We start from the raw sequence: 13,830 nt of genomic DNA on the forward strand, positions 1-13,830 counted from the left end.
GCTCTTCCAGAGGTCCTGAGTTCAATTCCCAGCACCCATATCGCAGTTCACAACTGTCTGTAACTCCAGTCTCAGGGGATTTGACACCTTCACATAGAGTATACACAGGAAAACATCAGAGCACACCAGATGCAGTCTCTTTATGCAGTTCTGAATGTTCTGGGACTCTTCATGTAGACCAGGCTGACCTTGAACTTGCAGAGATCTGTCTCTGCTTCTCGAGTGCTATGAGTAAAGACATAGGACTATACCTGGCTCAAAACATTTTCCTTTAATGAATGTGGGTACAGTGGGAGACTCCGGAGTTCTGACACTAGCTAGTTGTGTGGGCTTGGGACATTTCTAGAAGCCCCCTTCCTATTTTGTTATCCTGGGACAGGCCAACCTGTTCATAGGACTTAGGTCAGTGGTGCTAATCTCCCACCAACACGCAGTAGGCATTCTAGTATCAAACCAGAACTGGCCAGTTGCATCTCGTCTGCCGGGTGCTGTGCCTGAGCTGTTTTGTTCTGTGGTACCGTGGTTTGAACCCAGGGCCCATGCATACCAGGCAAGTGTTTACCACTTCCTCCGCCTTTTTTCTATTTTTTTAAAATTGCTTTTATTTTTGAGACAGATTGCATGGGCTGGCCTTGAACTCACCCATTTACCCTAGGAGGTGCCTGAATTTCCAATGCTCTTGCTTCAGACTCCCAAGTAGCTGGAATTACAGACTTGCACCAGCAGGCCTGGCTATCACATCATTCTTTTTAATATGTCTATGAACAAGTTATTTTAATTTTTTCCCATTGGACACTTGAGGAGATCTGGTAAGGCCAAATCATTTGTACAGATTAAAAATCTGGGTGCTTTTCTCTCTGATGACTGCCATCACAAACATGCCTTCTTGTGGTCTCCTTTGCCTTCCAGGGTGACTTCTGCTGTATTGGCTGAATTCAAATGCACTTTTAAAAATACGGTGTTTGACTTTAACCACTCCTCCCTCCATCCTAGGTCCAAAGCCCGCCAACAGCCAGCTGTATTTCATTTCATCTCCTTCAGAAAGTAAAACGTCTTGTGTGTGTCTAAAGTATGAAAAAGTTGTACAGGCTAATTAGGCCTGATGGAAAAAAACCAAAACACATTGCTTGTCTTCGAACTGCCAAACTTTCAGGCCTCATGGTTTGTTTACCAATGTACTGGTGACTCTTTCAAAGACCCTGGTGTCACAGTGTCTGCTGCTCAGCAGAACGTAACAAAGGTGCCCTTGATGGCTCTGGTTTGGTTTTCCAGAACCTGTGAATTCATACACAGCAGCTACAGTGTGTAGAAAGAGCCCTCTTTTGCCTAACACACTGATTCTATTTTGTTGCTTTTTTTCTTTTTCTGAAAGCAAATTGATTCTCCAGTAGGTTTCAGAAAAAGCAAAATAAATAAAAATCCAACACCCTAACCAAACCTATTAGACATGCTGGGAACTTTTCGGAAGAGCCCCCGTGGCAACTGCCTTTGGCACAACACTGTCAGCCACGCTGGCAGCAGCAGTGACCACACGCTCACCTCCTAGATTCCACATCAGCCTGCGTTTCTCAGCTGGGATGTTTGAGAACTATTTCTTGTCTTTTTTTTAAAGACAAGGTCTTACTCTGTAGTCCAGGCTAGCGTGGAACTTACTATGTAGCCCAGGCTGGCCTTACACTTGTAGTGACCCTCCTGTCTCTGTTTCCTGATTGCTGGGATTATAGATGCGACTACTATCTGGCCCAGAGTCTCTCAGTATAGTTCAGGTGGGTCCAGAACTCACAGTCCTCCTGCCTCGGGCTCTGAAAATGTTAAGACTACTGGCATGAGTCACTAAAGCCCAGTGCTTTACAGTAGCTCAGCTTACGACGGGTTTTGTGGGGATGTAACCCACTGTGCACAGAGGAGATGCGGGCTCTATCTGTTCAACCACTTTCCCAGGGATAGTTGCCATCAGGTGTGGCCTGTTCAAAGTTCTTCCGTGTTGTAGAGAATAGTATCTTCAGGCTGTGCCTTGCCGTGAGTGATTCCTCATTATAAAACAGCAGTTGGTTCCATTTCGAGCACAAGTACTGATTAAGAATGATTTGGTCTGTCATTTGTGCAAGCAAACAGCCACCATCTGTCCAGTACCAACCACGAGGCATACTGATAACTCATTTATGCGAAGAAAGTATGCCTTCCTCTGAATGTATCATATTAAATAAGGAACATATGGATATATGCATCAAAACTATATCAGAAACCAGGTCACGTGTTTTTGATCCCAATACTCGGGAGGCAAAGGCAGAGGCAGAGAACTATCCTGGTCTACCTAGTGAGTTCTGGGCTATCCAAATCTACATAGTGAGACTCTGTCTCAAAAGGTAAAAACAAAACAAAACAAAAACAAAAAAAATAAAAGAATCAAAAAGTAAAACAAAACTGCTTTAGAAAAACCAGGCCTGTGAGCCCACAGAACACATGAGACTAATGAATAAACGAATAATGCAGAAAAACCAGGCCTGTGAGCCCACTGAACATGTGACTATTGAATGAATGAATGCAACCCTGTACTTGGATCATAGAAAATAAGGGGTACCTAATGCTGGATACTGCAGCATTCTCCAGTCCTTTCAGACCAGCCTATGCATGAGTCATGGATCAATAAGTACTGAGTTCTCAACTCTTGTATAGCATGCTTCATACCCCCCTCCCACACACTCACACTCACACACCACTATGTGAAGTGTAATACACAACCTGAGAGCTAATATTTGTATCTAAGATCAGATTGGAAAAAAGAACAGGACTACCCAAAGCCACAAATGCCAAGTGAAATCAATAGTTATTGGTGAACTTAAGCCATTGAAATTGACATAGTTGTGAACTTGTTATTCAATAAATTCTGACATTGTAGAAGGACGTAGGCATGTTGATCTATGCTTCTGACATAACTTGCTCACAGAGTAGGTTTGGCATTGTTTTTTTTTTGTTTTTGTTTTTGTTTTTGTTTTTGTTTTTCAAGACAGGGTTTCTCTGCAGCTTTTTTAGAGCCTGTCCTGGAACTAGCTCTTGTAGACCAGGCTGGCCTCGAACTCACAGAGATCCGCCTGCCTCTGCCTCCCGAGTGCTGGGATTAAAGGCGTGCGCCACCACCGCCCGGCTTAGGTTTGGCATTGTTGCAAGGCCTTTTAAAGTAATGAGGCTGAGACCTGTGGACATGACAGGCATCCTTGAGAACTTGTCTATAGGATGCATTTCTGTATGTGGAGATGCTGAGTCAGAGAATATGTGCACTCTGGTCCTAGATACATCCTGCTAACTCACCACCTGCAACTGAAACTCATAGGTAGGATGGGATATTAAGATCGATAAGATTTTTGTCGCTGTGGCAAATACTGAGACAAGAATGAGGTTTATAGGATGGAAGATTCTCATGCACTCTGAGCCTGGCAGAGTTCTTTGTCTGTAATTCCATTTCTTTAACTGGTAGAGAGTGAGAGCCTTCTGTAGTTTTTCTTTGGGAGTCAGATTCAAGATCCAGATCCCTGAGCTAGGTGGTGGTGCATGCCTGTAATTCTAGCATTTGGTGCAGACCTGTAATTCTAATGTTTGATGTATGCCTGTAATTCTAGCATTTGGTGCGTGCCTGTTATTTTAGCATTTGGTGCATGCCTGTTATTCTAGCATTTGGTGCGTGCCTGTAATTCTAGCGTTTGGTGCATGCCTGTTATTCTAGCATTTGGTGCATGCCTATAATTCTAGCATTTGAGAGGTCAAGACAAGAAGGTCAGAAGCTTAAGGTCAACTTCGGCTGCATATCAAGTTTGAGACTAGCTAGAAAAGACTACATTAAATCTTGTCTCAAAAAAAAAAAAAAAAAAAAAAACTAACCAACAGAGCTGGTAAGATGACTCAGCAGGCAACGGTGCATGTCACAAAGATTGATGATCTGAGTTTGATCCCTCATCAAACTCAGGTCCCACAATACGGGAAGAAAGAATCAAATCCTACAAGTTGTCCTCTGATCTCCCCACCTTTGCTGTGATGTGTGCACATGAGCACACACACACACACACACACACACACAAACTGGGATGGAGAGATGGCTCAGTGGTTATTTCCTTTGCAACCATGATGGGAAGGATAGGCAGAGAGAAAAGCGAATCCTTTGGGCTTGCCTGTCAGGGCCACCGTGCCTCAAAGGCACATAAAAAGTGGTGCAGGACAGCACTAAACAGCTTTGGCTGGTTTTCCCACACCCACAAAGGTTCACACACCTGCCGCACAAATCTGTGCATGCACACACACCCTTCCCACACACATACACAATCCAAACAAGCGAATTAGCCAGACTCCTGTAACCACACTGTTTTTACAAATGAAAAGAGATCTAATAGCTGAGGGAGAGGCTTGAGTGCGGAGTCAATGCTTCTTAATAAATGCAGCTAAGTGTTTTAGTAACAACTAGTCTGCAGGCTGGCAACAGTCTAGTGGTCATTGTCTGGGTGGCTGTGTTCCAGGCCATAGAGATACTGCAGCGGTATTTTAGGCTTCTATCCCTAAATCACATAGTTAAATGGGTCTAGAAATCAAGGACCCAGGCTCTGATGCTGGCTCATTGCAATGTCTCACTATATACAGTACTCCTTCCTTCTCCTGCACCTTAGCTCTCATCCATGAGATGGTTGCTAAACTGCCTATCACTCTTAGGCATGCAGGGAACCTGATAAGATAATAGAATTTTTCATGGAGAGCAAGAGGAATAGAGCCACCTGCCAGCTGGTCCTACGAAGGTCTATGACCTCCTATGACCCTCTTTGAGGGTCAGTTAAGGACAGTGAAGGCTGGAGAGCAGCAGAGCTGACCTTAGAGGGAGCTAGGGGCAAACTTGGAGCCCCTGAAAAACAAGGACAGATGCAGTGAAGGACAGGGTTAGGGGTATGGGTGCCATGTTTTAGGCATGGGTAAACTTTGTGTGCTCTCTTCCTTGTTTTTTTGTTTGTTTGTTTGTTTGTTTTTTGTCTTTTTAAGGAACAAAGAAGGAAGAATCAGGCTAGTTTCATGGGGGCACTTCTATTGAAGCCCTGCTATGACTCAGTGTGTAATTTTCCTCTTTTGCCAGGAAATTAACTTTTACAAGGTCATTGACTACATCCTGCACGGCAAAGAAGACATCAAAGTAATCCCGTAAGTTTCATCTCCAGACATGAAAAACTTCAGGCATATTTCCAATACCTTAAGTCTGTGGGTCCTGAAACCGAACTCTGAGCACACTCTGAACAGTCATGTCCTTGGTTGGAGGCAGAGAGAGCAGGGGGAGGGTGGCAAACAATGAGACTGAGAAGGTGGTGGAACCAGTCTCCCAAAGGGAAGAGCTAGATCAAAGGCAAGCATGCTGGGTTATATATCAAAAGGAGTAGCCTGTGTTAACAAGCAGCCTCAGCATCACCTCCCCTCCACCCCCCCCCCCAAGATGATAGTCTCAAATTGAGGCTTTTTAACCACTTCTGTGGAGCCACTTCTGGGGTTCAATAAAAGGGAAGGGCAAAAATAAGAAGCTGGGAAAGAAAGTGACTCAGGCCCCAAGGAACACCACATCTAGAGAAGGGCAGGAAAGGAAGGATGCTACAGGTGCCTGTAGAGGACAATTTCAGGAGCAGAGAAGTCACAACCCCTTTTGGGATAAGTTGTTTTAGTCAGCAGAGTGTTCCAGAAAACTTATCTCCCAGAATCCCTTCCTGTACCAAGAGCCATGCCCAGAGCTCTTCCTGGAGACAGACTCACTTTCTTGCCTTAATTGTGGGCGCCATAAACTGCAGTCAGTGAGAGGATCACACCTTCAGCTGCTGCTCCCTCCCTGCAGAGCCAGTAGAGATAACTGGAAACGCTGACTCAGTCTTAGTCACCAGGTCAAATCCTAAAATACTCCTCTGTCACCCAGAGAAGCAGTTCTCAGGTCTGTCTTTTGCTAGCTGAGGATGAGAAATAGTCTTACATTCCCCTCTTGCTGCGTTCTCTCTCTATTCCAGCACATTTCTGCTTGGATAAAAACTGGTTCTGAGGATGACGAGATGGCTCAGTGCTTAAGAGCAGTGGCTGCTCTTCTGGATGACCTGGATTCAATTTACAGCACCCACATGGTGCACTTGTAACTCCACAGCTTCAAAGGGCACCAGACACTCACATGATGCACAGCCAGACATACTGATAAAACACCTGTGCACACAAAAACAAATAGCTAAAGTAACAGTGCTTTGCCACCACCCCCTCTTTCTCCCTCCGTTTCTCTCGCTCCCTCTTTTTTCTCTTCTTTACTTTAAATAAAGTCTTACTATCCAAGGCTGGCCTCCAATTTATAATCCTCCTGCCTGAGTGCTGGGACTACAGGTGTGTAACCCATGCCTAGGTCTGAGTTTTCCTGAGCACATTTTTTTCCTCTTCAGATTTTCTAATGTGCAACCTTCAAACACGCTGCTCTCTAAACCTCCTTTATTCTCCTTTCAATTTTTCTTTATTTCTTTATCCCCCACCCCCTCCCCTTTTTAAAAACAGGGTCACATGTAGTCTGGGCTGGCCTTCAGCTCCTGATTCTTCTGCCTTGATTCCCAAGTGCTCGGATTACTGGCAGGAGCCACCATTCCTAGCTTCCACCCCTTTTCCTACCTTCACACTATGAAACTCATTGTGTGTCTTTTGCGTTAGCACAACTCACAGCTTTCCTGGGTGTTTCCTTCCTTCTTTCCTTCCTTCCTTCCTTCCTTCCTTCTTTCCTCCTTTCCTTTCTTTCTTTCTTTCTCTCTCTCTCTCTCTTTCTTTCTTTCTTTCTTTCTTCTTCCTTCTTCCTTCCTTCCGTCCTTCCTTCCTTCCTTCCTTCCTTCCTTTATCTCTTTTTTCTCATGTGTGTATGCATATGTGTACATACATTACCACAGAATGTGAATGTACACACATTTGTGCATATGTAGAGGCTAGAGGTCAATGTTGAGTGTCTTCTTGCTCTCTCATTTGAACCCAGAGTTCACCAGCTTGCTCTGGGGATCCAGTCTCTACCTACCGCTGCAATCACCACTAGCCAGTGCTCGACCCACTGAGCTATCTCTCCAAGCCCATTCCCATCCCCACCCCCAGTGCTTTACTAACCCAACACACCTCACCAGGCTCAAATAACAGTCACCTTTCTCCTTCCGCTTAACCCTCTCTTGTGTCACCTGTTTTAGGTTTTTTGAAAACCTGTTGGTCTAGGGTAAACTTGTTCTCGTTTTCCAGTACCTACATTAAAACTGTAAAACCACTCTGAAAAGGAAAGGAAAGAAAGAAAGGAAGGAAGGAAGGAAGGAAGGAAGGAAGGAAGGAAGGAAGCAGTCCTTTTCCTAATACAAACCTTTGAGTCAGTCAGGATACGCCCGACATCACTGTAGCAGCACATCCTTGAGGCCTATGGGACCAGAAACCACCCCACCACTTGCCCACTGCCAACTGGGGTGTGTGGTGGGGACCATCTTACAAGAATTGTCATCAGGTATGGCCCAAAGCTGATAAAACAGATACCGATTGCCTGACTGGATAAGAAGACGCCTCTATGGACACCTGTACATGTGGCACACAATTAAACACATGCACACATAAATGTAAAAAGTCTTAAAAATAACATATTTATCTCCACCATATTCTACTGACCACACAGGCCGGTCATGATTCACTGTGCATCATTTACGCTAAGTCAAACCCATGAGGAGGTGGAAATTGCTCAGCATACCTGGAACACTGGTTTATTATAAAGTGTGAAAAAAAAAAGGTCATGGTGTGAAATGAGATGCTTACAACACAGATGCCTGCCTCATGTCAAGTCTACAAAGAAATCAAAGTTAATTAAAAAGGAGCATTACAGAAAAGGAAGAGAAAGGCATGAGTAGACAGTCCACAAAGGCAACCCATATATCAAACACATTGTTATAAGGAAGACCACAGTGATGGCATTCTCAGACCCTGCCAGTAAGGCTGTAATTCAAAAGTCTGAACACACTAGGTATTGGCAGGGACATGGAACAAAGGAACTGTAACATACCACTGACAGGTGTAAAATTGATACAATTACTTTATAAATTAAAAATATATCCGTGTTACCACCCAACATACATTCAACATTTCAGAGACATACACTCAATATTCCCGAGACCTACAGAGCTGAGTTAGCGGTGCTGTTTCATCTCATCTCAAACTGGGGAAGGAGCAAAGGGGTGACTGGCAACAGGTGAACAGATAAATTGTGCTACTGTGGAGAGAAGAAAAGAAACAGGCCAATCGGGTTAGAGAGTACAGGGAGCAGAGCCAAGTGGGAAAACGCTGCAGAGAAGCAATGGAATTATATCACAATGACAGTTGTTCTGGGTTAGGGCCATGGCTGAAAGGGGCTGGGCTTCCAAAGTGCTGACACTGTTGTTCTTGATCGGAGTGGGATTTCTGAAATGTTCACTTTCAGGGGTGTGTGTGTGTGTGTGTGTGTGTGTGTGTGTGTGCGCGCGCGGCGCGCGCATTCTGAGGCCAGAGGACATCGAGTGTCCCTCTCTATTACACTCTCTATGATTCCCTTGAGGCTGTCTCTCTTGAGCCTGGAGCTAGGCTGTAGGCTAGCAAGCCCCAGTCATGCTCCTGTCTCTACCCTTTCCCCACCACCAGTGCTATGGTAACAGATATGTGCAGTCACACTCAGCTTTTTACATGGGTTCTGGGGATCTGAACCCAGGTCCTCAGATTATGCTCAAGTATTTTTACCCTTGGAGTTATCTTTCCAGCCCCAAATTCACTTTCTCATGAGTGATGATGATTGGTATGTCTCTTTCTGAATGTATATATTCCTACTATATAACCAAGCAAAAGTAGTACAGTCATGTGTCTCCTCAAGGAAGGGGACACATTTGGGGAAAGGCATTGCCGGGTTTTGTCATTGCACCAATACACAGTAAAGAGGCTGTAGTATCGCTGGGTGGTACATCTTATGGGACCACTGACATATATGTGGCCCACTGTTGGCTGAAGCGCTGTTGTACAGCATGTAACCGTAAGTACAGGAGCTGTAGTGTCATTTCTCCTAGAAATAAGTGTTAAAGTGTTAGCTTCATGCTCAGTCTGTGGCAGGACTAAGTCTCTCCACTTCACGGGGGAAGATGACAGGGCTTTTGCTCTGCAGTCAGTAACAGGGTAGATTGAGTGTTTGGATAGTCCAGTCTCATGGACAATCATGAAAATGTTCCATTCGTGACCTTCTTTTCCATTTCTGGATGTGCAGTAGATGGCCGACCAGTCTTTGGGGCTGAGGCAGCTGTTGTGAGTGGAAGTGGGGGACTGGGCCCTCAGTGGGAAGTAGGAAGGCACAGCCCCCGACTTGAAAGTCACCGTTTATTTGTCTTTGGCCTTTACAGGAACCCACCTGCTGACCACTGGGCTCTAGTGAGTGGTCTCCCCACCTACGTGGCCCAAAATGGCCTGGTAAGTCACACAGCTTGGAAGGGGGAAGCGTCTGAACGAGTAGGGCAGCAAGAAGACTTTGAATCAAGAGAGCAAGGGAAATGAGGGTCCATGTGGCTCTTTTGAGCCAGAGTCTCTTGTTTTTCTACTTTACTCAGCAGCTGACCCACAGAGAAGGGCACATAACTGACATTTGGGGAAATGAGCAAATACAGAGAAATTGTTCTTACACAGAAAGGTGTACAATGTCGCTGACAATAGAAAATGGCGCAAATACACCAGGGACAGCGTCATGACAGGCTGGTCTACCAGGATCCCCAGATACCGAGAACCAAGCTCTTGCACCAGACTTAATTGCCATTCCCAGCCTTCCCCTCCTACCCACACACACAGCAGAACACCGGCGTGTTACTTCCTGTTGTGCCTGAGTGACAAAATACCTGCCCCAGGACCTCATCCAACTTCCAAAATCACAGCCCCGTGACCTATTTCCTCTACCTAGACCCCGCTCCCCAAGACAACACCTTCAGCACCACCAGCTGGGACCAAGCTGTCAGCCCAAAAGCTTGTGTGTGTGTGTGGGGGGGAGTATTCCATATTAGATAAAGAATGTCCCACCCCCTCAGGGTCAAGAGTGGAGTGATGGCGTGCTGTCGCCTGTATCCCAGAGAAGGGACATGTCTGGTAGCTACGCATCACCCCACGTGCTGTTTTGGCCTATGGCAAAGCAGTCACCATGGCAATCAGGTGGCCAGAAACCCAAACGGAGTCAGGGAAATAAGACGTGGGTTCCAATACTCCCTTCAAGTGCATGTGCCAATAAGTGGAAGAGTACCTGCTAGGTCCTCTCACCTCTTAAAAGTTTCTGCTGCCTCCCAGCAGGGTCTCGTTGATGACCAAGTTTTTCACCCATGAGCCTTTGGGGGTCCTCCATATCTAAAATCTGTGACATGCTGACCTGGGTGCAGGGGTTGGGAGTCACAAGCTGTATGTGGTTAGAGTTATAAGAGTATTAATTAGGTCTGAGACAAGTACACATTTCAAGGTGGCTTGAGAGGGAGGAAGGAGTCAGATCTAGTGGACCTTGGATGCTACATTAAAGCCTAGGACTTTAATTCACAGGTGACTGGAGGCAGACAGAAAAGAGTACAGTTCAAGTAGGAGGTGATAAGGATCTCAAAGAAGGGAATAGGGGATGTCGCTCAGGTACAGAGTGCCTGCCTTGGATGCTTGAAGCTCTGCCCTTCATTAAACCAGTTGTGGCAGTCCACTCCCAAAAGGCAGAGGCAAGAGGATCAAAAGTTCAAATTCATCCTTGGCCACATAGTGAGTCTGAGTCCAGTTGAGCTAAATGAGACTCTCAAACAAACAAAAACAAATCTCGATGAAGGCAGACAGTCATTAGGAACTGACGGTGACCCAGGCCCCAGGTAAATGTGCTCATTTAATATAACTTCAACAGAAACGAGATGCAGAGGAGAAGAGACAGGGTCGGGTCTCACACGGAGAAGGCAAACCTGGCAGGACTTAGTGATTAAGTCAGAGGGCAGAGGAGCAGCAGGACAGAGGGAATCTCGAGCTTCTGGATGGGCTGGACATTGTGGCTGAGCTGTGGTATCCAATGATAAGTCACTTTCAATCAAGAAGAAGAGACATTTCTCTGGAGCATGTCCAGCATCCAGCAGGTGGATGACAGCTCCGATACCATGGAGAGAGTAGTGCCGAGACAGGGACAGGCGTCTCGGAGTCAGGCAGCGCTGGAAACCATGGGTACAGGTTAAGGCTCCCAGGGAGAGTGCATCTGGCACAAAACCCAGAGATGACAGGGTTTCCGGGGCAGGTGGACAAAGAGGATTCTGTGAAGATCAAACACGAGGGGTCAAAAATGTTTGGAGACCCGGGAGAGACAGTGTCAGGGTAACCAAGGAAGCAATGCAAGAGATCACATGCGTGTAGCACAGGGATCTGACGAGAAAGAAGCAGGAGTCCCACCATAGTGTGAGGCCCTTGCCAGCCACAGTGAAAACAGATTTGGTGGCAAAGTGGAGACAAAAGCCAGCAAGAAGGCAACTGAGGGATGGTGGTCAATGAGCAGGTGGAAAATATAAGAGAAAGGAGGAGCATGCTTGCCTGGATGGTTGCTATGGTGATTGTGTCAGCTGGAGGGAGTTTAGCAAGGCTGTGGGAGAGACTGGAGCATGCCCTGGGCTGAGGGGAAACAGCCCTGGGGGAGGGCAACAATGAGGAGGGAGGTAAGGGTATCTGATGGACATGGTCCTTGCAGAGGCTGGGAGGATGCTACAGTGTATGTGCAGTACTTGGGAAGGAACAGGGACAGCTGTCCCTCTGAGACCAGGCAGCCTACCTCTCCAATGGGCAGTCATGGCCCATGTGGGAATGTTTTAAGAACTGAAAGGTGGCATCCCTCCACGGGGGGATTGCAGAAGTCAACCAGATGTCTTTGTGCGGAGTACACTACACAGCTGCACACGGTGGCCCCATTGTCAGTGCTCCAGAGGGATTAGATTGACCTAGTCTTCGAGAGAAAAATCTAGCAATATAGAATCAGAGTCAAAACACTTCCTGTGTCTTAGTCTACTTTACAGCCCAAGGAAAGAATTCTTTCCTGCCAAACAAACAAAACAGAACTTTAACTGAGCCAGAGATGTTTAGAGTAGCTTTAAGAGACATGGGAAGGTTGGCTTCACACAGGTCAGCCAGGGCTATGTACTGAGATCGAATCCCCAAAGGAAAACAGAACATAGCTGGAGAGATGGCTCAGTGGTTAAGAGCACTGACCACTCTTCCAGAGGACCTGGGTTCAACTCCCAGCACCCACATGGTATTTAGCTACTGTGTGTAATTCCAAGATCTGACACCCTCACACAGACTTACATAAAGGCAAAACAACAATGCATATACAAAAAAATAAGAAAACATAACACACATGCACACACGCACACACAGGCATCTGAACATGCAAATACTTAACAAAAGAACCATAGGATGGGGTACTATGCAGTTATTAATAATGACAGTTGTACGCTTAGTTTTTCTAAAGCCTAGAAATGCCTCGAGAATGTAACAGTTAAAAGGAAACTCTACCCGGTGACCTTTCCTATCTGGTACCCTCAGTTATCAGTTCTGAGCCATTTTGAATCTGTCCACCTTGGGCAAGGACATGTGTTCTGAATAGTGAGCGGCACTTGTAGGCTCTTGCTTGGCCTTGACCAGCTGCTTTATTACCCCCCCCCCCCCCCCCCCCCCCGCTTGCAGATCTGCAACATAATGAATGCGCCGGCAGAGGACTTTTTTGCATTCCAGGTAAGCTGTTTTTATTCGTTCTCTTAGCCAAGAGACTTTTTTTCTTTTTTTCTCTGGAAAGAATGTTAGAATACACCAGGATTGGCCTATTTTCTTGGGAAGGGAAGAAGGCACCAACTGGGTATATCTCAAGGTCCCTTTCCGTTTTAAGACAATGTACATCCTTCACTCTCTGACCTCAGGACCAGGGCTTAGGCTCCTTATTCCCCGTCTGGGATGTTTCTGATCCTACAACTATGCCTGGCACTTGCCAGGCCTGACATCGTGGGGATGGGAACCATTGTTCCTGGCATAGGGAATTAATTCACAGTGTGTGTAAGCAGCTAAACCCACACAAGATCCGAGCTCTGTCCTCTCAGCTGAGCCAGGTCCTTGAGGTCCAGCCATAGCCCTGCATCTATCCCAGCCACCCGCGCAGCACGGAAGGGGTGGAGTCTGAAGCCCCGCCATTCTCTTGTAGAAAGAGCCCCTGGATGAGTCTGGGTGGATGATTAAAAATGTGCTCTCCATGCCAATCGTCAACAAGAAGGAAGAGATCGTTGGCGTGGCCACGTTTTACAACCGCAAAGATGGGAAGCCCTTTGACGACATGGACGAGACCCTCATGGAGGTGTGGGATTCTGGGTGACCCTTGCCTGGCGGGGTTCAGAGTCCACCAACTACAGGCTGGGTCTTCAGAACTTCATGGTGGGACCGTAGTGTGTAACTGCCTGACCACGAGGAGGGATGGGGGGCATCGTCCTGAGGAGACTTGAGAGCTACTTTCTCTATGTCCATTCTTTACACTTCACGTTTGGGGGCAGTTTCAGGTTAACATGAGAACTCATGAGAAAGCACAGAGCTCCTCTGTGCTTCCTGCTGGCTCCACACTTTAACTTTCGTGCCGTCATTTTTTTTATAAACCTTCGTTTGAAATGCACTGACCTCCGTTATTTGATCACTGCCTGCCTGCCCCACATAGCTTTGCAAACCCACTTTATAGTTGAGAAAACAGAGGTCTCGCCCCCAGCCAGCACCGGGACCCAAGTTGCTGCTGCCTCTGATTCTTTCTTTCTG

At 46.4% G+C, this 13,830-nt stretch overlaps 1 protein-coding gene across 1 annotated transcript in view; it reads left to right on the forward strand.

The window, feature by feature from the left end:
* Positions 1–13,830, forward strand: part of Pde6a (phosphodiesterase 6A) — a 61,071-nt gene that overhangs the window by 17,039 nt on the left and 30,202 nt on the right. The window contains 4 exon segments of the mRNA XM_038330647.1: positions 5,108–5,172; positions 9,405–9,471; positions 12,727–12,774; positions 13,235–13,384. Of these exon segments, the coding sequence (XP_038186575.1) occupies positions 5,108–5,172; positions 9,405–9,471; positions 12,727–12,774; positions 13,235–13,384 (330 nt within the window).

The sequence above is a fragment of the Arvicola amphibius genome, chromosome 5 (assembly GCF_903992535.2).
Source record: "Arvicola amphibius chromosome 5, mArvAmp1.2, whole genome shotgun sequence".
Lineage (NCBI taxonomy): Eukaryota > Metazoa > Chordata > Mammalia > Rodentia > Cricetidae > Arvicola > Arvicola amphibius.